General features: G+C 45.4%; 1 protein-coding gene and 1 pseudogene across 11 annotated transcripts; both read left to right on the forward strand.

The window, feature by feature from the left end:
- The first annotated feature begins 687 nt into the window (after nt 1-687).
- Nucleotides 688-5,884, forward strand: LOC136481580 (uncharacterized). 11 transcript variants are annotated; one of them, XM_066478916.1, is made up of 10 exons: nt 688-972; nt 1,370-1,513; nt 2,445-2,486; nt 2,719-2,777; nt 2,864-3,025; nt 3,230-3,358; nt 3,429-3,499; nt 4,640-4,893; nt 5,411-5,479; nt 5,556-5,884. In XM_066478916.1, exons 2-6 carry the CDS (start codon nt 1,376-1,378, stop codon nt 3,294-3,296), a joined length of 468 nt encoding a protein of 155 aa, XP_066335013.1. In that variant the 5' UTR covers nt 688-972; nt 1,370-1,375; the 3' UTR covers nt 3,297-3,358; nt 3,429-3,499; nt 4,640-4,893; nt 5,411-5,479; nt 5,556-5,884. The 11 variants fall into 11 exon arrangements, 7 of the variants coding, with proteins under 7 accessions (XP_066335013.1, XP_066335012.1, XP_066335014.1 ...); XM_066478915.1 differs by having other exon boundaries at nt 5,576-5,884; XM_066478917.1 differs by having other exon boundaries at nt 4,640-4,738; nt 4,819-4,893; nt 5,411-5,884.
- A 2,645-nt stretch (nt 5,885-8,529) lies between these two features.
- On the forward strand, nt 8,530-10,035 carry LOC136479502 (uncharacterized; annotated as a pseudogene).
- Nucleotides 10,036-22,734: the final 12,699 nt, after the last annotated feature.

Raw genomic sequence — 22,734 nt, forward strand, 5'->3', positions numbered from 1 at the left:
AGAGAGATATGCGAGTTCAAAAAATTGAAATCATTTAGGACCTAAAAATATGTTTTAAGATTAATATTTTGAGGTTCATTTTTTTATTTTTTTTCCAAATGAGCTCAAGATGGAGAAATGACCTAAACCAAAGTTATACGCAAGAAGATCTAAAACCTTACGATTCCATTTTTTTAGTTTAAATTTGTATAGAATCGATCTAAAATATGCATTGTGATTTAAAAGCCAAAAAGATGGCCAACTCCTCCGAAGGAGCAGCTATCCACGTCACCCAAAATGTGCCCTTCCGTTGGATCTCGATCTGTGTGGCCACGATTTGCTGAATCAGCTTCCAGCGAAATCAGCTTTTTGCATAAATCTTATTTACTTTCTACTCCTCCTCTGTAAAAAAAAACTTCTACTATAGTTTCCGTTGGAATCTAGCTTCCGCTCCACATTTTACTTGCCCAGATATTTACATCGGCACCTCGGCTTCTGCCCTGATCCGGCCTCACCAACCTTCTCTTCCGCACGTCTTCCTCCTCTTCGATCCCTCTCTCCCGACGCCGTCGGTGCCACGCCTGGAGCGGCCCGACCACGTCGGTCGTCCGGCCCTCGGCGCCGCGGTGCCCAGCCTCCTCCTCCTCCACGCTCCTCTCCTCCTCGCGGACCGGGGCGGCATGGCTCCATCTCCTGATGCTAACGGCTGCCTAGGGTTTGGCCTCTCCGCCGCCGCCCATCCGTACGCGGCCACGCATGGCCGCAGCGGCGTGGACGGCCATCTGCACGGGGCTCCCCGCGGCGGCGGCGCTCCCGGCGCGGCAGTCCACGGCACAGCCGATACCGGCGCAGCGGTCCACGGCGGCGGCACCACGTCCTCCAGCCTCCTCGTCGGCCGCCGCTCTCCACCTCCGATGCCCCATGGACGGGGACGGGAGGCCCCAGCCGAGGCTTCGCGGGGTCCATGGCTGTTAGCAACAACCGCCCCCACAGGTACGCCGACATTTATAGAAACCCATACAAGTCTTTAGGCTTGTGCTTTGATCTATGGTTTTGTACAGATGAATACTGCTGCGAGTTTTAGCCCTACCTTTCCTTGTTATGATCACTAGAATTATGCATCTTGCTGTATGATGAGTGCTGCGAGTTTTAGCACTACCTTTTCTTCTTTTGATCACTGGAACTATACAACCTGTTGTGGGGTGACATTTTTTAGATAGCGTTTCCTTTGTTGTGTGTTCACTTACTCTCAGAACATTTCACAAAAAAAATGCCACCCCATACAAGTGCTTTTCTTCTCTATGAATCTGGTAATCCTTCCCCTCTATTTCGTACCTATGTTCATACTACCGAAGTTCTCATCATTAATTATTTTTTATGATAACATCAGGAGGCCATGACCTTGCTTCCTTGCTATGGATTGAGTATAGCAATGGATGAAGAGGAGATGGTCATTGGAGTGAAAATAGTTGACAGAGTCTCTCAGATATCAGAATACCGTTCTGGTACTGCACTGCATGTTCGACCATCACCGGTGGGTTTTAGTTAGTGAAATGTTGTTTGTACCAATTGTTTTTTTTGGATATGTCATGTAATGAGGCAAGTGGAGTTCTAGGTGCAATTCCAGAGAGTGGATGTGGGCATGGCGGTTGTTAGGTCTTTCAGATTTAAGTTGCTATATTCTCTACCTTGAATTCTGTTGGAAGTCAGGTGCAGTAATGTGGTGAGACTCTCACTGCATGCTTATTAGGTCTATTTTGCATGGTACAAGTTAATAAAAAAATAAGCTCCATCAAAGCCTTACCTTTACCGCTCAGAAAAATCACAAATCTGCATGATTTGTTGCTCTAAATTTTGGGGAAACATGCTAATGCCGTATGAGGTTTTGATTATGATAGTTTGCAATAATATGCATACTGTATTAAGATTGCTTATTTAAAGATTCAGGTTTCAGTAAGTTTGTCATATTGAACAAATTCCAGACACAAAAAATTGTTATTTAGCCTTCTCCAAAAAAAAGGCTCCTGCCTATAGACCTACGCTGTTTTGCTACTTGCTTTGGTTTGCTATTCACTTTGGTCATTGCTGGACCTAGCAAGACAATGTGTTGCCCATTTGTTTGCAGAGGAAGCTCCTACCTGACATGACCTCTCATGTCAGGTTGTAGGTGAGTTTTCTCTCTATAGGAAATTAGTACCTTTTCTAACAAGACAACACGTTCCAGCCTATAACTTTCAGTTCGATATGTTTGGCACCATATTTCTGTTGCTGTCACTTAAATCGATGAAACCTATCTCAGTGAAAGAACTCTTCTAACATGTTCAATATAATGTCGTGTCCAAGATATTTCGGCATCATTCCCCTTCTATCTGGAATATCTAGATTTTTCTGTTTCTCTTCAGATGTATTTACAATTGGGTTCACATTGATTTCCTCTCTTACTACATTTGACACTCTTTGCACAGAATCCATTGTGTTGCACAAAATGGGCGAGCGACGAAGAGCAGGTACATGTTCCCCACTCTAGCAACTCTCTTTCTCTATCTATGTAGGTTGATGCTCTGTAAATCTCGCTTAACATTGATTTGATTTTTATCCAAAGACGAAAATATTAGCACGGTTTTGTCAGTACTTTTGATCTCTAATTCTTTGTGTACATAAGTAAATAATTTTAGTAATTGACACCTCGGTTTTGTCAGTATGGTAGCTTTTGCAAGTTGTAACTGTATGATTTTTTAGATATCAAATTTAGATGGAGCTCATCACGTGAACTTGAACATCAGCGTGACCATAACAATGTATTTTCCATTACTGTTGATTATTCTATCTTTCATTTCATTTGTATCTCTTTTATTCGAATGAGTATTTACTTATTTTTTGCAAGAATTTCTCTCTGCTGCACATGTAAAGCTGATGGTGGAATTGTTGCTACACGTGAGGAGGTCGCATATTTGATTAGATCCATTCACTCTTTATTGTTTTATTTTTCTGTAAAATCTGGGTGTAATTGCCTGATACTGCTGCACGGGCGCGCGAAGTTATCAAGGTGAAAATACACTAGAGAACTTTTACTATGCTATACTATATCCTTCTTCTGTAGTTTCCTGATCATAGAGACCACACAAATGCAAATTATCTTGCTTTGTTCTCCGCATCTACGCCCACTTTTTTAAAAAACAATATAGCCTATATATAAATGCTTCCAGATAATTAACTTAACAAGCCAACGATCTCCTTTTCCGATTATTAGAGCAGCGACCCTTTGTGCAGTTCTGCCCCGTTCTTCTAACCGTTCGGCGCCCTTTTTCCTTAAGTGATGGTGCAAAGGATTAATGAGAGGATGGGGGATGCACTGGCATCAGTCCCCGTATATGATAAGGTGCACTTCCTTGGCTCATGCTTCAGATGATGCCTTGGTTAACTTTGACAACAAAGATTTGCACGTGCAGGTTTTAGCTTTTAAAAACAGGATGGTGGTGGAGGATTTGACAGCAACACTGTGAAAATCCTGAAATGGAAGGTGTGTGCTTCTCTCCATTGATTTGCATTTATATGTTAGTTCTCGTTTTACCTAATTATAGTTCAAGGTGTTCACATAGAATCGTAGAGTAATTGAAAATGTGCTACTAAAGTACTGAGTATGCATCCTTTGTATATAATCCTTTACCTTTTTTTTTGGGTCATCTTTCATTTTGCTGGCTACACATTTCAGTTTGTACAACCTAAAAGAAAAAAAAATGTATGAATCAAAAGACTTGAGGACACTAGCTACTAGATTATGAGAACATTCATATATGTAATAGTTTCATTAAGACTTAAGCAGATGGCTCGAGGGATCTTTTGTTTTCTGCATGAATGTAGTTATAGTTTTTGCTGGCTTTTGTCTTCTATAAAGGACTTAGGGCTTTCTATTTTTTAAAATCTTAGTTTAGGTGCTTCCAATTATGAATAAAATAAGAGCAGCAGACAAAGCAATTAGTATGTGGTGAGTGGATACATACAAAACTCATACGAACCTATCCTAAACCTCCGATTCTAGAAACCAAGATTTTTTTTACTTTCTGCACTATGGTTCATTGACACTCGACTTTACTAAAAAGGTGCTTGTGCCCACCTGCTGGCCTGCCGAGCTCTCGGTTTAGATTTAGCCTCAGTGGATATAGAATGTGATCACATTATTTGTCTTTCAGATAAGCTAGAATTCAGCTTTATTCCTTGCTATTTCCTTTGCTCATTTCTGATGCTTTATATAATTTCTTTTCCTGGTTTTCCTTCAAAGATTCTTGGCACTGAGATGGCTTATCCTTCTGCACAACAAAATTGTATTTTATTCCATGATTACGTTTTACAAATAGGTTTTACATCTAGCAACTTATATAGCATAGAAGTCATATGCAGCCTTGATACATACTGCCTTACTCTAAAACTAATCAAGGGCCTCAACAAAGGATATTTTCCCGTCACTTCTGTAAAGGGGTTGCTAAATGCAGCTACATAGTTAAAACATCTTTGTCTTGTGCCCTCCCCTTTGCATTGCCTTTGCTTGTGATGGACCTGTGTATTTTTTGGGCACTGCTTGTGATTAAATGTAACTTATGTCCAATTGCGCCTTCTAATATAATGTTTTTATCCAAATTTATCTGTGATTTCTTTTGTGCAGTTCTTCCCCGTTGTTCGAACCACTCAACGCCCTTTTTCCTTACATGAGAATGCAAAGGATTAATGAGAGGATGGGGGATGCACAAGCATTAGTCCCTGTGTATGATAACGTAAACTTCATTGGCTCATGCTTGAGATGATGCCTTGATTAACTTTGGCAACAAAGATTCCTACGTGCAGGTTCTAGCTTTTGAAAATATATAGGATGCTGGTGGAGGATTTCACAGCACCAATGTGAAAATCCTGAAATGGAAGGTGTGTGCTTCTCTCCATTAATATACGTAGATATTGTATATGTAACCCCTTTTATTAGGATGGCAAAAGAAAACAAATCTCCAATTGAGTTTCAGTTTTATACGCTTTTACCTTTTGTAACCGGTTCATACGGAAGAATGAGCCATTTGCCAGTATAAAATAGGTGTATTTTTTACTCTGCTTTAGTTACATGAAGCTTCCATTACAGTATGCAAGAAACTGTTAGCAATGAATGTTGTATTCATATTTGGCTACTTTATATCACATGGAATAGTTCTTTGTGGTTCTGCTGTTAGTATCTTAATAGGCCGTGAAAATTTAGAGAACCTTCATGTCGCTATAGATAACATAGATCTCAAATGCCCATGCATTCTTACCTGTTCTTTTGAGCAGTCTTTGCTTGTTTCTCTTTTACTGAGTAAAATCTTGATGTACGACGCAGCTGTTTGTGTTATATTATGTCATCTATGCAACTCAGTTTACAATGTGGCCAATTGAACAATGTTATCGATTACAGGTAGATGAAGTGAACTATATATATGCCAATAAAAAAGGGTTATGCTATGGATACTACGAAACCAACAAGGTACGCTTCCAGCTAAGTGTCCCATCTACTACCGCTACCTCACATATTCAGAAACAATGGATGCCTATGCCTTCAGCAAAAATACATCTCAACCAGACTGCAGACAGAAACGCCGAGCCTAGAAGGCAACCGCTGGGATTGGATGAATGCAACAGAAGAATGATGTACATCAGCATCATCATGCATCGCCTATCACCAGACCTTCACCAGCACCACCACACATCGGCAGCGCTACTACCACCGAAGACAACTATTTGTGTACACCGGCTTAGAGATCAGCTACCGTGTATAGCTTTCCCACTATAAAATACTTATCCCTGTAATATATTTCAATAGACCTGTATAACCTCTTAACGTGCTACCGCGCGAGCGCGCGGAATCGCGCGCCAATCCACTAGTACTCACTAAAGTGAGATACAAAATGAATGTATGAGCTACTTAGTTACAATTTACAAACGGTAATGCTCCTGTTCGGTCGTTAGACGCCAGACTCCCCTCCGAACGTAGCTCACCTAAATAAATAAATAAACTCCGCACACGCCTGGATGTCTCGCCTCGCTCCGCTTCACTCTGCACACGGGCGTTGTCTGCTCCTCTCTCTCTCTCTCTCTCTCTCTCTCTCTCTCTCTCTCTCTTGCCCATGCCGGCGCGCGCCCTCCCCCACCCAGCGTCCTCCTTCCCCACCTAGCAGCCCCTTCCCCACGCCAGAGGCGAGATCCATAGAGCACGAGCGAGATCCATGGAGGGGGTGTGGTGGTGTTGCAGGAGAGTGGGCAGCTCTCCCCTACCCTGGCGTGGTGCCCTCCCCACCCCCGGCGGCACCCACTCTCACCCCGAAGGCCATGGCGTTCCTCGCCCCGGTGGCAGTGGTGCTCGCAAGCAGCCGCTCGTCGCCGTCTCCGACCTGACGACCGGAATCGACCGGCCCAGCTTCCCCTCCCCTATGTTGCATATGTATGTTTTAAGTGTTTCATGCGTTTTAGATGTATGTTGCAATTGTTTTAAATGGATGTCGTAAAAGTAGATCGGTGAATGTTGCACATGTTGCATATGTTGCATGTGTTTCAGAGGCATGTTGCAAGCATTTATTGAAAATATTTCATCTGTTTCTAGATGTATGTTGCAAGTGTTTCAGAGGCATGTTGCATATGTTTTCACACATATGTTGCAACAGTATGTTCCAAAATATTTCATCTGTTTTAGTCTTCTGATGCAGCAAGTTTTTTATGTCGCAATTTGCAAGTATTCTATCAGGATGTTGCATATGTTTTCACACGTATGTTTGCAAGTAATTTTCAAGTGTTTTTCATGTGTATTTTGCAAGCCTTTCAGACACATGTTTCGAATGTTTCAACTGTTTCGTATGTATGTTGCAAGTGTTTTATCTAGATGTTTCAAAAGTAGATCGAGAGTGTTGTGCATGTTGCAATGTGAGCCAACTGCCGCAGCCTCTTGTTGCTGCTGCTTGGGTGCCGTCCATAGAGGGGACAGCGCAGCCGGCGTGGAGGGGAGTGGTGCAACAGGCGCTGGCGCATGCATCGTAGGGAAGCGTGGGGGAGCGGCGTGGGCGGGCCCTGCCTCTGCGTGCAGCAAGCGTTGGCGCAGCGTTGCAGCTGGCGCGGGCGTCCGGACGTCCGGGCACCAGTGCTGTCGATTTACTAGTGACTTTGACGTGTAGTGCGAAATGGCATGACTTGTGAAATTCTAGATTGGGCATACCAGCCGTGTGTATATGTAACTATATTCTGCTAATCTGCAAACTTCATGGGCGCGAAAACCGCACCAATGGAATCGAGCAACAGGCCTGGATGGGGGCAATCATGGATTGGCAGCCACGGCGCAGACGCAACGGTAATGATTGCGCCAATCCAGACTGGATCAACCGCAAAGCGCTCTCAGTCTCACGCACGCCCATTCTTCTCGAGTTCTTTCTCGATCGTACCAGTGTATAGGGAGGTAGCCGTTTGGGTGTTCCGCTAATGATGAGGGGCAGTGTAATCGCAGGGCTTTTGAGGCCATTGCGTGCAGCAAACCTTTCATCACCATCGGTCGATTGCACAGCCAACGACGCCGGCCTGTTCGTTGACTCGCTGACCATGCACGCAGCTGTGCACAAAACCATGGTTGTTTGTTCCTGTTTTGAAATGCAGGTTCACTCAGATGCATGCCAAGTTGTGTTCCTGGGTTTCCTCCCGTGAACCAGTAGTGTGCTGTGGCTTTGCTCAAGGTTTTAGTGTTCAGCATTCAGCAACAAGAAGCCAAGCACCCTGATCCATCCACATACGGGCGCAAATCTTGGGTTAGGCCGCCCGTTCGTACACCCCTGGTACAACCACTGCCGCTAAACAACTTACAACTTGTACGTGCGCGATTCTCTGGACAAGCAGAGTATATGTAGGATACATACAATAGACCACCCAATCATCCTAATGTGTTGGACCATATGGAGTTATGGACAGCAAGAAATGGGTTGATCTTCAAATACAGGGATTCAGCTGAATATTCAAGACTATAGAGGACTCCTTTCAAAGAGCATCTTTTTTGTTTCCTTCTTTGTTTCTTAAAACCTCTTATAAAGTTTTTACCTTCAATTTAAAATTGTCAATGTAAGGCTTTTGTCCCTCCAGATTCTAAGAAAAAAGAGGAACAGGAGCTGGCTCGCATCACATGGCCCATCCCGGGGGGTCAGGAATAACTCTGGATTGGGGGCATCATTGGAGGCTGCCCATGCTCAGACCATGCCATCCATGAAAAACACTCGCACACACACAGAGCAAAGCCCTGTTCCAGGCTTTCCTCCTTGGCATTTGTGGCGCTGCGGCGTGTCTTTTCATTCGCCTCCACCAGCCGCCCGCCATTACGAAATAAAAGCGTGCTATTAGTGGCGCTAATAGTATACTAATCATGGAGCAGCGCAGTAGCACGACGCAGCCTAAAGTGACCACCTAAGTGCCTTTGTTCCAGCAAGTCCCTTTTGCCTCCCAACAAAGTTTAACTTCACAAAGGATTAGAAGAAGAGGGAGGAGGGCCAGCTAGATACATAGATCATCATGCCTTGTCCTCCAATGGATGCAACGAGTCCAGTCACCGCGAAGAAGATGAGCAGAGGAGCTGGGAAGAAGCCGTCTCGGTCTTCGTCGTCGTCGTCGTCGTCGTGGATGGCCAGGTCCATGGGGTTCTACTACCCGTCTTCCACCTCCAGCAAGGACAGAGCTCATCGAGCACCAGCCGCAGCAACAGACAGCAAGAACAGCAACGGCGAGAAGCAGAGCAACGGCAGCAGCAGCGGACAAGAAGAAGAGGAGCATCAGCATCGGCCGGAGCATGACGTGCGCGGGCTCCATCTGCAGCACCAAGGAGAGCTCGGTCATGAGCCGGGACCGTGACCGCGGCGCTAGACGCAGCGCCTCGAGCAGGTCTCTCAGGGCCCCCGACGTCGACGCCGTGTACGCCTCCACCGCCGCCGCCATCTCCGCCACGTCGTCCTTCAACTCGGACACCACCACGGCGGCGACCACCGTGACGACGTCCTCGTCCTCACCGCTCTCGTCGCCGCTATCCTCCGTCGGGAGCTCCTTCCGCGGCGTGCAGATCAGGAAGCTCTCTGGGTGCTACGAGTGCCACTCCGTCTTCGACCCCAGGAGCTTCGCCGCTGCTGCCGCCGCCGCCGCCGCATTCCCCTGCGCCGACTGTGATGAGGTGTTCAACAAGGCAGAGTCGCTCGAGCTCCACAGAGCAACCAGGCACGCAGGTATCTTGAACTCTTCAATTCAAAATCCTTAAAAAAATGGCATCTTGCTTTGTTCAAGCCTCACATTCTTGCACATTTGCAGTTTCAGAGCTGGGGCCCGAGGACACGAGCAGGAACATCGTGGAGATCATCTTCCAGTCCAGCTGGTTGAGGAAGCAGGCGCCCGGTATGCAAGATCGAGCAGGATACTCAAGGTGCAGAGCAGTGACAGGACCGTGAAGAGGTTCGAGCAGTACAAGGAGAGCATCAGGGAGAGGGCGAGCAGCGATCAGGGCAAGAAGAACCCTCGATGCGTCGCCGACGGCAACGAGCTCCTCAGGTTCCACTGCACCAGCTTCACCTGCTCCCTCGGCGTCGCCGGCGGCACCGCGCTGTGCCGGTCGCCGTCGTCCGCGCAGTGCAACCTGTGCAGCATCATCAGGGACGGTTTCAGGTACCAAACATTCAGACATCTATGACAAGTTCTTCATGTAAAATCATTCTGTGGAATGGCCATTTGACATTTCTGTAATGTGTCAGGGTGGATGGTGATGGGAAGATTGCGACAATGGCGACGAGCGGGCGCGCCCACGACATGGCTCAGGTGCTGTCGGACAGCGACAAGAGGGCAATGCTGGTTTGCAGAGTCGTTGCAGGGAGAGTCAAGAAGGCCAGTGACGAGAAGTCTTCAGAGGACGACTGTCACTTTGACTCTGTCAGCCCCAGCACGGAAGGGGTCTACTCAGATTTTGATGAACTGTTCGTGTTCAATCCTAGAGCTATACTGCCCTGCTTTGTAGTCATTTACAGTGGCTATAACCAGTAGTATACCTTATTAGTTAATTTTGTTTCATTTCACTGTTATTGCTCCTTTAACCCAATTCTCTTCCTTTTTTGGGTAATAGCTGCATATTATGGCTGAAAATCTATCCTAGTTTTCTCTGCAGATTCTCTGACATACTTCATGATGTCAGTATTAAGTTTCATAACAGTAGAACAAACCACAAGGATCATTCAAAACAGTCTGTCAGCAGCATAACATGCTGACAGTGACAGCAAGAGAATAAGTTCATACACTACCAACAAAACTAGTGAGTTGTGCCAGCTTCCAAGATCTAACAAAATCAATATCAAAACATCAGTTTGTCCTCATGTGCTGAGCTCAGATCGGATGCTTGCCTCCATAAGCATTTTAGCTCCTTCCAAGAAACAGCTAGACAAGAGGTTAAGAACAAATAGGCACTTTGGGAGAAGAAATGGACTGCAAATCTTATATTCTCTTGGAGATGGTACCTCCAGCTACATCCAACTCAATGTACTAGTAAATACAAGTGTAGTACTGATCCCTAGCAAGTGCTGCTTGTCTGTACAGCCCTATATAGCCAGTATATCAGATGGTGATTATACAGTATTTTAATGAACAGTAATATGAGGTTGTCTGCTTGTCCACAACAAGACCTGGAAGCTGGTTCTGTCCAAACAGATCAGATGTAGAGGATTGTTTGTTAATTGTTGTTAATCTTGTGTTCCCATATAGTGTTCTGCTGATCAGAAAACATGTTCAAACATCAAGAAAACTGGCGTCCCTCAAGTTGTGTCTTTTGTTCCGTTGGATGCTGCAAACAACGTGCTTTGAACGCTAAGTCTCTGGACGTCGGGTTGCATCGAGATTCAATCTGAAAATAGAAATATGAAGCAAATTTTATATCCTAGTATGGTCACACTATCTGCAGTGTGTTGGACCTCCATTTAGTGGAACCGGGGATGTCCATTTACGGAGATATGTAACCCCATGTGGTACTTAAAACTGGCTGACAACTGTTGAAATTGGCGGCACTGTCTATCGTTACAACAACAATGATGTTTTGTGATGTATTCTCTAATTCTCTAACAAAAGTAATATAAATGTCTCCCCCAAAAGAATAAGTAATATATATCTTATTGATTTATGATTTTCTTTATATAGAAAGCACCATAAGAATTGCCTCCGGGTTATTGACCTCAAATTGTTTTAATTTTAAAAAGCAATAAAATAGTGAGCTATTCTTATATAAAATAGCTAGTCAGGCTTTTTATCATAATTGTTGTGCATAAACTATTGTGCATGAAACAAGTCAATTTACTGAAATCATAAAAAATAGGGAAAAAGTCCAAATACAACCGTCAAGCATGGACTATGAAACTGAACCATGATTTCAAAACTTGAAATTTCAGCTCTCTTGCCCCTCTGTGATAGTCCCAGGATACCTCAGCTGTCACGGGCATCCACTTTTCAGTTGATTACGAAGTCATATAACAACAGAGTACAAAATAATAATAACACTGACTAATTACAAGCCCTCTAGGCTAAGATCAATCAAAACACCGAGGCTCTACTAGTAGCAGCGAAGCTTGGCGATTCTCCAATCCACGAGGCATCCTTGAGACTAGACTGCAAACCAACTACTAATCTCAACACCCCTGCAAGTCAAAATAATTACACACTGCCAGATGTGTGCAGGCCATGGTTAGCACAGATGAGCTTTAGTGGAAAATAGAAAATAAATAGATGTGGCGATCCTAATAGTTTGGATGTAGTTTGCATCCTTAGCGCATGCAGGAGCGTCCATGTATATATTATATTTTCTCAAAAACCCAACCCAAGCACTCATTCTCACCATCCACTCCTCATCATATCTCACCACTCATCATCCCTCACAACAGCCCTCATACTCTCAGTCTAAGAGATGAGACAGCCTCCGCATGCCCCTCATCATCAATGGCCTCAAGCCGGACCTATCTTCAGGGTAGAGAAGAAGCACAAGAGAAGACTAGCAAGATGAAACAGTTCATAGGAATGATCATGACCAATATCGCGACTATACGTATTATTTTAACTCTGCAGAGTGTGTACACTTGTACCCTACAAGATCACCATCATCAACCGTGGCCGCGGTCTAGGCAAACACCACTCAAGAACTAGCACATTCCTCACCAGACTGCCCCCAAGTGGAGTAGCATACGACACGATGCATACGATTGGGATCATGATTAGGGTAGCCAGAAAAATCGTCGGCATCCTTCTCACTGTGCTCCTAGAGCAAAAACCCATGTACCTCTTCTTCCACTAGAACTAGCTTAGTCCACACTAACTCAACAGAACAGGGCCCGCCTCATACAAGGCCTGTGGCGTGCACGTTTGACATAGTCCTATGTTCAAGGTATCAACCCATGACGGTCCTTAATTAGCTAGAGCGAGCACCTTCCACGAATCACGTGGCCCAACTCTCACGGGTAGCCACCACATCACGCCTGTCACATAACAGTCATATCCATCAAAACCAGATCCGAGGAACTCCATGCACCTAGTGCACCCCTCCAGGGTAAATCCTCTCACTCCGGCTGATATCACCAAAGAAACAGGTCAAGACAAGAAATATCTCCTGAACTCCCCATCCCCACCACCCACACGGGATTCAACACTCCCGCCATGCTAACTTACCAACTAAATCACGGGGAAGCCTCATGGCGAACCCCGATCCAGCAACCACATCATCCAACCAACCATCACATCACATAACAAGGCATATATGTAATAATGATGGAAGTAAAAGCATGCAAGTAGGTAGGCAATGTATAAGTGCGAGCGCGAAGCTGGGAAGAGGTTTCCAATCGAGACAATCAAGGCTCAGGCAACAGCATGCATCACTAACTCTAGCAAATGAATAAAAGTAAAGCGCTAACATTTCTACTTTGCAATGCCTAATAGGATTCTCTAAGATAAGGTGCTGTCATGACACCTACGATGTCGAGGAAGTAGTGGTACGCATCTCCGGAAGTCGGGGTCTTCCACCATCAGGATTCATCGTCTCCGGTTGCGTCATCGGATCCATTCGAACTCGAGTCGTCACTACGCAAAGAAAAAGCCGATAACGGCCACCAATAAGAAGCAATAAAACCGCAACAAAATTGACTCAAAGAAAAACACAAGGACTGCACTTGGAGGTAGCGCTAGATTTTAGGATGAATTACCTATGAATTTGGGAAGATGTATAGGTGCTGAAAACAGCAAAACAGGAAAAAGGCAGGGATCAGGCGGGCTGCAATCGCTACCCACAAGGCCACGGCTTGGGCCTGACGCTACTGGCGGGCCGACAGGCTTCCTGGACCAGAACCAGGCAGTAGATAAGGGAGAGGCTCGGATGGGCTGGAAACCGGAATGGGCCGCTCCGCCTTGTTAGGCTAATCACAAAGAGGGAAGGGGGCCTTAGGCATCCGCACAGCAGGCGTTCGACACGAGGCCCCCCTGAGCAGCGCCAGCGTGACCGTGGGGAGGGTGCCACCGCACCTGCATGCACAACCGCGTCCATGGCGTCGGCGAGGGAGGGCTAGGCCCTAGGGTTTTCGGTCTTTGGTACAGGGAAGGCCTAACGGGGCTGGCTCGGTTTCTAGGCTCTCGCCCCAACTGCAGTGATGGCAGGGAGCCGGAGCGCCCTGACGCGCACGGGGCTGGAGTCCGGAGTCGGCGGTCGAACGGCGGGGCGTCGAGCGTGTGGCTTCGGCAAGTGGCACGGCCGGGGTGATGGATTTTCGGCTCCGCGGCAAGGTGGTAGCTTGTGCTTACCGCGGCAAGGTAGAGGCCGGCTGCTGCCGTGATATAATCCTGCGGCGATGGCTGCGCTGTGCAGGCGGAATGTGTGGGTGCGTGCTGTGCTCTGGTGGTGGGATGGCGCACCGGCTGGCCACGCCCGGTGTCTCTCGGTGAAACCAGGGCGAGGCGAAGGGCGGCGAGTAGAGCGGAGTAGAGCAGAACCGAGGCCGTGGTGTGCAGGTGGAGAGCGGAACGCTCGTGCTTGACCGCGGCGTTGGAGCCACGCAGGCTCGAGGCGCTCACGCGTGTGTGCGTGACGTGCGCGTGGGTGCGGCGTTCATGTACGCGGTCGCGATCGTGGGTGGCCCGCACCCGACTATCGAGTGGCAACGAACGATGTCGGGGGCTTTGGACTGGGGACGGCGGATCTCCTGGTGCAGCTGCTGCGCCGCGGCGATGCCGTTGTTGGCGCCGTCGCGGCCTCAGGGCGACACGGCCATGGCGTCCTTGGACTGGGGAAGGAGGCAGAGAGGGTGGAGCGGTCTTGTGGAGGCGGACAGGAGGGAGAGGGTGAGGGCGAGGCTGGCCGAGGCTTTTTTAGTCGGTCCGCTAGGGTGAGGCGGAGAGGGAGGGCTGGCTGCTGCCTGTGCTCGCGCTGGGCCTGCGGGCTTGAGGAGAGAGTTGGGCCACGCGACGAGCTGGGCCTCAGGCTAGAAGGAAGAAGGCGCCAAATTCGGTCTGAAGGCCACGAACAAAAGGGAGATTGATACCTCCAAGCACAACCAACACAAGAACCAAATCACACATGCATGATTAAACTATATGTGGTGCATCAATTATTTGTAAACTCAATTTGAAGAAGACGAGAGGGAGTTAGGTTTTCAGTTTTAGGAAATAATAAATCATGCGTGCGGGTTGCATGTCGAATTCAAGTGCGGCTCGAATTCAACCAAGGTTTTTATTTTCCTCGAAAACACCTCTTGCCACATAGGTGATCAATCTTCATGACAAGCAGTTCATTGTAAAAAAGTTTTGAAGCTCGGATTTTGAATTTGGGCGGGAAGGGAAAACATTTGACTTAATTTTGACCTAACATTTACATGCAATACACATTCAAGCAAAAATTTTAAAAAGTTGAGATTTTTCTATTACACAGAATCACGGGATGTTATAGTCCTCCCCCTAACAGGAATTTCGTCCTCAAGATTAAGGTGCTGCTCAGTCGGTGAAGAGATGGGGTTGCTGCTTCCGAAGTTCTTCTTCCTTCTCCTAAGTTGCTTTCCATTAAGTGTGGTTGCTCCATTGAACCTTGCACATGGGGATGGTCATTCTTCTGGTTTCCTTATCTGCTCGATCCAGAATCTTGATAGGATGCTCAACATAGTCAAGCGTGTCTTGTAGATCCAGGGCTTCGGTGTGGACTTCTTCTTCTGGAACTCTCAGGTACTACGATGTCCACTATCACCTCACAAACATAGTGATATAAAATTAATAATATATTCAACGGTGTCCACTATCACCTCACAAAAATTAAAATTAAAATTAAAATTGTATGTAGAGAAATGAAAAGCACAAATCTTGACAAGGGGTAAAGACCGACAAAAATAGTTAAGGAGAGTAAACTAAATTAAACAATATTTTAGTGGATTATCTGTACAGAAGCAATACTTGGAGATAGTAATTTGGACTTCTTTCCTCCTAAAAAAAGCAAATCCCTTAATCTTGTTCCGGAGCTTCTTGGGAACCTTGGAAATTATGGTGAATTTTCCAATAAACTCTTAGTAAACTTCAGGGGATTTCTGGAAATAAAATAGATGTAAAATCTGTTTCCTAAACCATTTCTTGATCTGGGCTTCAATTTCTTACTCAGCCCAGCTTCTTCGATTCTTCTCCCGAGCCCAACTTGACATGTCGGCGCCTTTCCCTCCTACCTCTATTTGGTTGGAAGATGGCCCAGCTCTTCTTCCCCCACTATTCCCTGTTAGCGGGCCAACAGGCCCATATTGCCCATCCCTTGGAGCCAGGCCGAGGCGCGTCACGCTGGGCCCTTTGTTGGCGCGCAGCACGTGCAGGATCAAGCAATTTGATCAACCAAGGACCTGGCTGCTCTGCTTTATGAGTTGCAACAGAGGACATTAGCATTACGTCTCCCGATCTTTTTCCTTTACAAAACTAAAAAGAATTTCAAATAAAGCTATAACTAGAGCTCATGAATCATGATTCAAAGCCAATCAAACATAATATAATATTAACATGAATATAGAGTACCAAAATAAAGTAACAAATTCCGGAAAAACTTAGTTCATAGTTTCCGCTTTAAGTTCTAAACTAAAACTACTTCTCTCTTGTACAGACTTCAAATGGCGACTTGATTCTTTTTCCTAAAACTATGTTAAATCGTGATGCATCATCTAACGGCTTTGATTCTTAGTTTTCAGGCACACAGATAATTAGAACTGTTTGGATCTAAATGAACTAATTATTAGCTTTATGGATCTAAACATGGCCCTTTGTAGATCCATACTTTTCCTTAGAAAAAAAGCAAGGGGCAAGATAAATTTGATCTCCCTGGCCCCACAAATGCGCTTGGCCAACGGAAGGTCACCACGTCGCTAGGAGGGTGGGAACTGACATGGCAGCAAGCACCCTTGCGCCCGACCCATGGTAGGCCTTGTTTGATACGTATGTATTCATCTCAATCCACATGTGTTGAGGTGAATTGAAGTAAAATTAAACTAAGTTTCATTCTATTCCGCTCCAACACATATGGATTGAAGTGAATACACATGCATCCAAACAGGGCTGTAGTGTGGCTGCAAATTGAGACACACTATGGACTTAACCACAGAGTTGGACTCTGACCAGTACGCTCCAAAGGCTTGGGGCCCACATGTCATGTATGTGAGGTGACTCACCAAGAAACTCTTTGTTCCTCAATGTTAGAAATAAAAAAATAAAAACTTTAGGAAAGATACCCGGTTTTTTAAAAACAATATTCATGATGCTCTGGCCGTTGCAATTCACATTCATGCATATGTATGCATGGAGCAAGCGACACGGTGCTTGACTACAAGCATGTAGTTCCGGTATTCAGTTGACCTTTGTGGTCACCTCGTTAGCGGTGTGGCCGCACTTCGAGTCAAATCCCTGTCTCTTTGTGTGCTTCTTGTTGCATCCGATTCATTTATCACTTGTGTTTTGTTCACTACGTAAAAAACGATTTTTAGCAACGGTTCGATTTTTTTTAGGGGCGGCTGGTGATGGAGCCGCCCCTACAGTGGCGTACTCGGATGTCCAGACATCAGCCGTCCCTACAAATGGAACAGCAGGGGTGGCTGGTGTTACGAGCCGCCCCTACAAATAGGGCATGATTTACAGGGGCGGCTCAATCACCAGCCGCCCCTGCAAATGCTATTTGTAGGGGCGGCTGGTGATTGAGCCGTCCCTACAAATGGCCCCATATTTATAGCTACGATTTGTAGGGGCGGCTCAATCACCAGCCGCCCCTACAAATGCCCCTCCTATAAAACAGCTGCAGCACCTTCTTCCTCCTCGGGTCACTCACTCCAACCCGTGAAAGAAAGGTGGGGAGGCCTTGGGCACCTTCCAAAAATTGCTCTACTTAGGGGGGAAGGTTTTTATCTCAAATCCTTTGGTGGAGAGGTTGTAGAAGATAAGAAAATGCTATTACATACTTTTTTTTGAAGTTTTAATGGTTGGTTAGTGAGTAATCAGAGTTTTGTTTTTCTCTCTCTTCTATGGTGCTTGAGCTACTTATGAAGCAAATTAGACTCAAGTTTTAAATGTACTAGGGTAAATTAGGGAGGGAAACAAGATCATACCCTTATTTGGTCCATGTTTCTTGATTTTAGTGAACAATTAGTTAGTTTTATGGATGTTTCATGTGCATGTGGATCTAGATCTAGGGTTTGGTTTTTTATTAATTTCGTTTTTGTAAATTTATGTTTGATGAAATTGGAATAGGGTTTGTATGAAAGATATTGGATAAAGTATAATTGTTGCTAATTGTTGTCTTTGAAATTATTTATTGTAATCAATAAATATGTATTTTAATTATTTATGGATAAATGGGCCATTAATTAATTTTCCTCTACCATGGTGTGTTTGTATGCTTCATGTAATTATATTAGATTTATACAATTATTCTCAAGTAATTATTAATTTGTTTCATTTTTGTATATATCTGAATAAGTAGTCCTTTAATGTTTGTTTTGTTGTTGTTGTAAAAGATGGAGTACATGAACTCTTGGATGTATAGTTCGTTAAGGTTCAAGGCAGGTTTCCGTGAAGAGGTGGATAAATTTATTGAAGCCGCAAAGAAGCATGCAACGACATTGAAAGAGAATAAGGATACAATTATTTGCCCATGTAAAGATTACAAGAACCGTATGGCATGGACAGATGTAAGTATCATCAGATCATATTTGATTATGCGAGGATTTGTTGAGGACTACACAGTGTGGATTCATCATGGTGAAACGGTTATTGTTAACGACGAGGATGAGGAGGAATACGACGAAGAAACCATAGAATCCCTGTCCCAATATTCAGCAGAGCTTGATGCACGAATGGATTTCGAGTTTAGCAATGAACAAGGTGGTGATGCTGGTGGTTGGGATGGTAACGACGAAGGTGGTGCCAATAATGATGGTGGAGCACGTGTCGGGGATGAAGATGATTTAGAGGACATGATTCGAGCCCTTGGACCAGAGATTTTACTAAATAGCCCGAAAGGTCTAGAAAATTTGGAAAGGGTGACAAAAGCATCGAAGGAGACTGTGTATAGTGTTGAAAAGGGTTGTCCGACACATTGGACATTGCTACGTTTTGTGCTTGAGCTGCTCATCCTGAAGGCTAAGTACGGCTGGTCAGACTGTAGTTTTAATGATCTATTGCATCTCCTATCATGGGTGCTGCCACAACCAAACTCAGTTCTCGCCAACACATACCAAGCAAAGAAGGTCATAAGTCCATTGACAATGGGGGTTGAAAAAATCCATGCATGCCCCAACCACTGTATACTTTTTCATGGCGAAACGTTCAAGTCACTGGATAAATATCCCCGGTGTGGGGCCAGCCGGTACAAGAACAATGACCTTTACGGTGGGGACAAAGCCTCCACGGGGAAAAAGAGGAATAGGAAGGGTACAAAAAAGGTGGTACAAGAATCTCAGCCCCCAGAGGACACTCCATTAGGCAATGATGCAAAGCAGAGAAGAATTCCTGCCTTGGTATCGTGGTACCTGTCAGTGACTGACCGCTTGAGACGTATCTTCCTAAACCCTAAAGAAGCCGTACTCATGACATGGTGGGATGATGAGCGCAAGGTGGATGATGATAAGATTGCACACCCAGCTGATTGTAGTCAGTGGCAAAGGTTTGATGAGAAGCACAAAGAATTCAGCGATGACCCAAGGAATGTACGGTTTGGCTTGAGCACCGATGGAATGAATCCCTTCAATGAGAGGATGAGCAACCACAGCACATGGCCAGTGATCTTGACCATGTACAACATCCCAACATGGTTGTGTTAGAAGAGAAAATACCTTCTCCTCACTATTCTTATTTCTGGCCCTAAACAACCAGGCATTGATATAGACGTGTTCCTCGAGCCTTTGATGCAAGAAATGGAGAGGCTATGGAGGCATGGGGAGCAGATGTATGATGCGTTCCGAAAGGAGGACTTCATATGTAGAGCAATAATATTTGTTACTACCAATGATTACCCCGCGCTGTTTGCTTTGTCTGGACAGATCAAAGGGAAGACGGGATGCTTGGTTTGCTTGGATGGTACTACATGGGTGTACCTGGATGCATCCAAGAAGATAGTTTACCTAAGGAACCGACGTTTCTTAAAGACAAGTCACAAGTACCACATCAAATTGTTCTTTAGATTTTATGACAACGCCCCGGAGATTGAACCCCCTCCGGAGAGAAGTCATAACGGAGAACACGTGTACAGAATGGTGAAAAACATACGCGTCGTCTATGGAAAGAAGAATCCGGATGGGACGAATAGAGATAGAAGCACACCTTTTGTCGAAGGAGTACCTTTCAAGAAACAATCGATCTTCTTTCAGTATCTGCCTTATTGGCCAGACTTGGAGGTCCCCCATGCCATTGATGCTATGCACGTGTAGAAGAATGTCTTTGAGAGTCTTATTGCTACCTTGATGGACACAGGCAAGTCAAAGGATGGTCTGAAAGCATGGAAAGACATGGTGCAGCTAAACGTGATGCCACAGCTTCACCCGGTACCTGAGGCTAATGGAAAATACACTCTGCCCGCGGCGTGCTTCAACCTAACACCAGACGAGAAGAGAGCTATATGCACTTTCCTGAGGGGGATCAAAGTCCCGACTGGATTTTCAGCAAATGTGAAGAAGCTAGTGTCGATGAAGGACTTGTCAATAACACACTGCAAGGCTCACGATTGCCATGTGATGCTGACAGTGTTTCTACCTATTGCAATCAGGGCTATAAAGCCAGAGTTCTTGAAAATGGCCATCACCCGCATGTGTTACTTCTTTTCGAAGATCTCACAGAAGACGATTGGCAAGCAAGAGCTTAGTGACCTACATGAATTTGTGGTGGAGACACAAAATCAACTGGAGATGTGTTTACCTCCTGCTTTTTTTGATATAATGCCACATCTCATGATTCATATGGTTCATCAGATACAGGCACTGGGCCCTTGCTACTTGCATGAAATGTGGTCCTACGAGCGGTTCATGTCGGTTCTAAGTCGATACGTGCATAATCGAGCATACCCAGAGGGCTGCATGATAGAGGGTTATAGTACTGAAGAAGTCGTCTAGTGCTGTCAAGAGTACCTAAAAGTACAGAAAGGGATTGGTAAACTCGATTCTCGTCACAAGGGTAGGCTGGCTGGGAAGGGCACCAGTGGTAGAAAAGTGTTCATCGACCATGATTACAAAGAGGTGAGTCGGACGCATTACAGTGTCTTGCAGAGTACACAACTGATGCAACCGTATATTGATGAACACTTGGCTATTATTATGGCGGAGAGAAATAGCCGTTCGGATGATTGGGTCATGAAACAACACAAGCAACGACTAACTACATGGTTGAAGGACCAAAACATACCGTATGGAGAAACCATAGACTCTATTACCATCAGTAGGTTAGCGGAGGGCCCATCGAGACAAGTGACATCTTGGAATGCTTATGACATCAATGGGTATACGTACTATACCCACGCAAAGGATAGTAAATATGTGAACCAAAACAGCGGTGTTCGAATAGAGGCTATCGATGGATTGGGACAAAAGATCCAATACTTTGGCATCATTGAAGAGATATGGGAACTAGACTATGGAAGGGATATAACAGTGGCCCTGTTTCGATGCCACTGGATCAAACAACACCAACTGAACGAGATCGGATTGAGAGTCCTGTACCTCGAGAATCTAGGCTACCAAGATGACCCTTGGGTGCTCGCTTCACATGTCGCACAAGTTTTCTATATGTCTGACCCACAAAGTAACCTCCCCCCGAAGAAGAAGACAAAGCACGTGGTTGCCTCCGGAAAACAGCACATTATTGGAGTTGATGGCGTGGACGATGTTGAAGCTTACAATAACTACGATGAGATACCGCTATTCACAGACTTTCCTAAAAAGATTAGTGTTGTGGAAAAGAACCTCCCCAAAGACATAATGCCATGGGAACGAAAATGTGTCAAGGGGAAAGTCGTTACAGCGGGCTAGCTAGTTGTTGAACGTGTAGTGTTTGTGTAAGTGTGTGTTTGTAAGACTTCATTTATGCATGCGTGTGAGACTATATATTTATGTACGTGTTTAAGACTACATATTTTTTTATGTGTGTGAGACTACCCTTTGCAACATCTAGATGACTATATATTTATGTACGTGTTTATATATATATATTTATTCATATATAGAATAATACAAAATATTATATTTGTGCATATACACAATTTTTTATATTACTTTGTATTTTTATGATATATATAAAATAGAATTTATAATTTAAAAAATAAAACTATTTGTAGGAGCGGCTGGACCAGGAACCGCCCCTACAAATGTATTTGTAGGGGCAGCTGGATCAGGAACAGCCCCTAGAAATGCATTTGTAGGGGCGGCTGGATCAGGAACCGCCCCTACAAATCATCCCAACTATATATACAAGGCTGCAGACACGAGTTGCCTGTTGGGCGCTCTGTTCTTCTCCGACGCCGTCAGGCTGCCTCCCGGACCTGTCCCGACGCCGGCCCGCGCGCCCCTCCCCGCACCCGCTCCCTCACCATCCTCCGCCTTGCGCCGGGTCGCCCCTCGCCGCAGTCGTTCTCTCGCGGCGCAACCGCGCCCACGTTCCCCACGTCGCCGACCGTCCGCGTCGCCCCTCGCCGCTGTCCGGCCCTCTCCCGGCGCCCCCCTACAGATCCGGCCTTCGCTGAACTCGGAGAAGCCGCGGCACCTTCACGGCCGCCCAAAACACCCCGGATCCGAGCAGCTCCGCATCCTCTTCGGTGGTTCACAGTCCTAGCGGCCGGATCTGGTTTGCCAAGGTGCGTTTCTTCCCTTTTCTACCCTACCTACTGTTCCCTTGATGCAAAAGTGAGTCGCATAACAGGTACTACATCACAAAAGGCTTGCATTTGCCTGCATGTAGTTGTACTACCACATTTTTAGGCAGTCCATTTCGTTTACCTTTGTTCACAGTTATTGCTTTTTTCACGAACATGTATGCCTTCATTTTTTAGATTATTAAATCAACATACATAGCTCATTTTAAATACACTAAATCAACAAATTACCTATTTCAATATTGCTTAACAAAGGCAACTCACCCAGATTTCTTAGTAGAAAACTAGGAATCACTAGAAAAAAAACAACTATGGTATTTAAGTGCCTCTGTTATTCGATTTTGTAGTAATGATTTTATGTGCCT

This window comes from Miscanthus floridulus, chromosome 9 (assembly GCF_019320115.1).
Source record: "Miscanthus floridulus cultivar M001 chromosome 9, ASM1932011v1, whole genome shotgun sequence".
NCBI classification, from domain to species: Eukaryota; Viridiplantae; Streptophyta; class Magnoliopsida; order Poales; family Poaceae; genus Miscanthus; species Miscanthus floridulus.

Bases quoted from the DNA above. Each gene is read 5' to 3' on its own strand.
- LOC136481580 (XM_066478914.1), top strand. From the start codon at position 1,376: ATGACCTTGCTTCCTTGCTATGGATTGAGTATAGCAATGGATGAAGAG. The intron at 1,514-2,444 runs GTGGGTTTTAGT...CTCTTTGCACAG, and splicing joins TGCATGTTCGACCATCACCG to AATCCATTGTGTTGCACAAA. The intron at 3,026-3,229 runs GTGAAAATACAC...TCCGATTATTAG, and splicing joins GGGCGCGCGAAGTTATCAAG to AGCAGCGACCCTTTGTGCAG.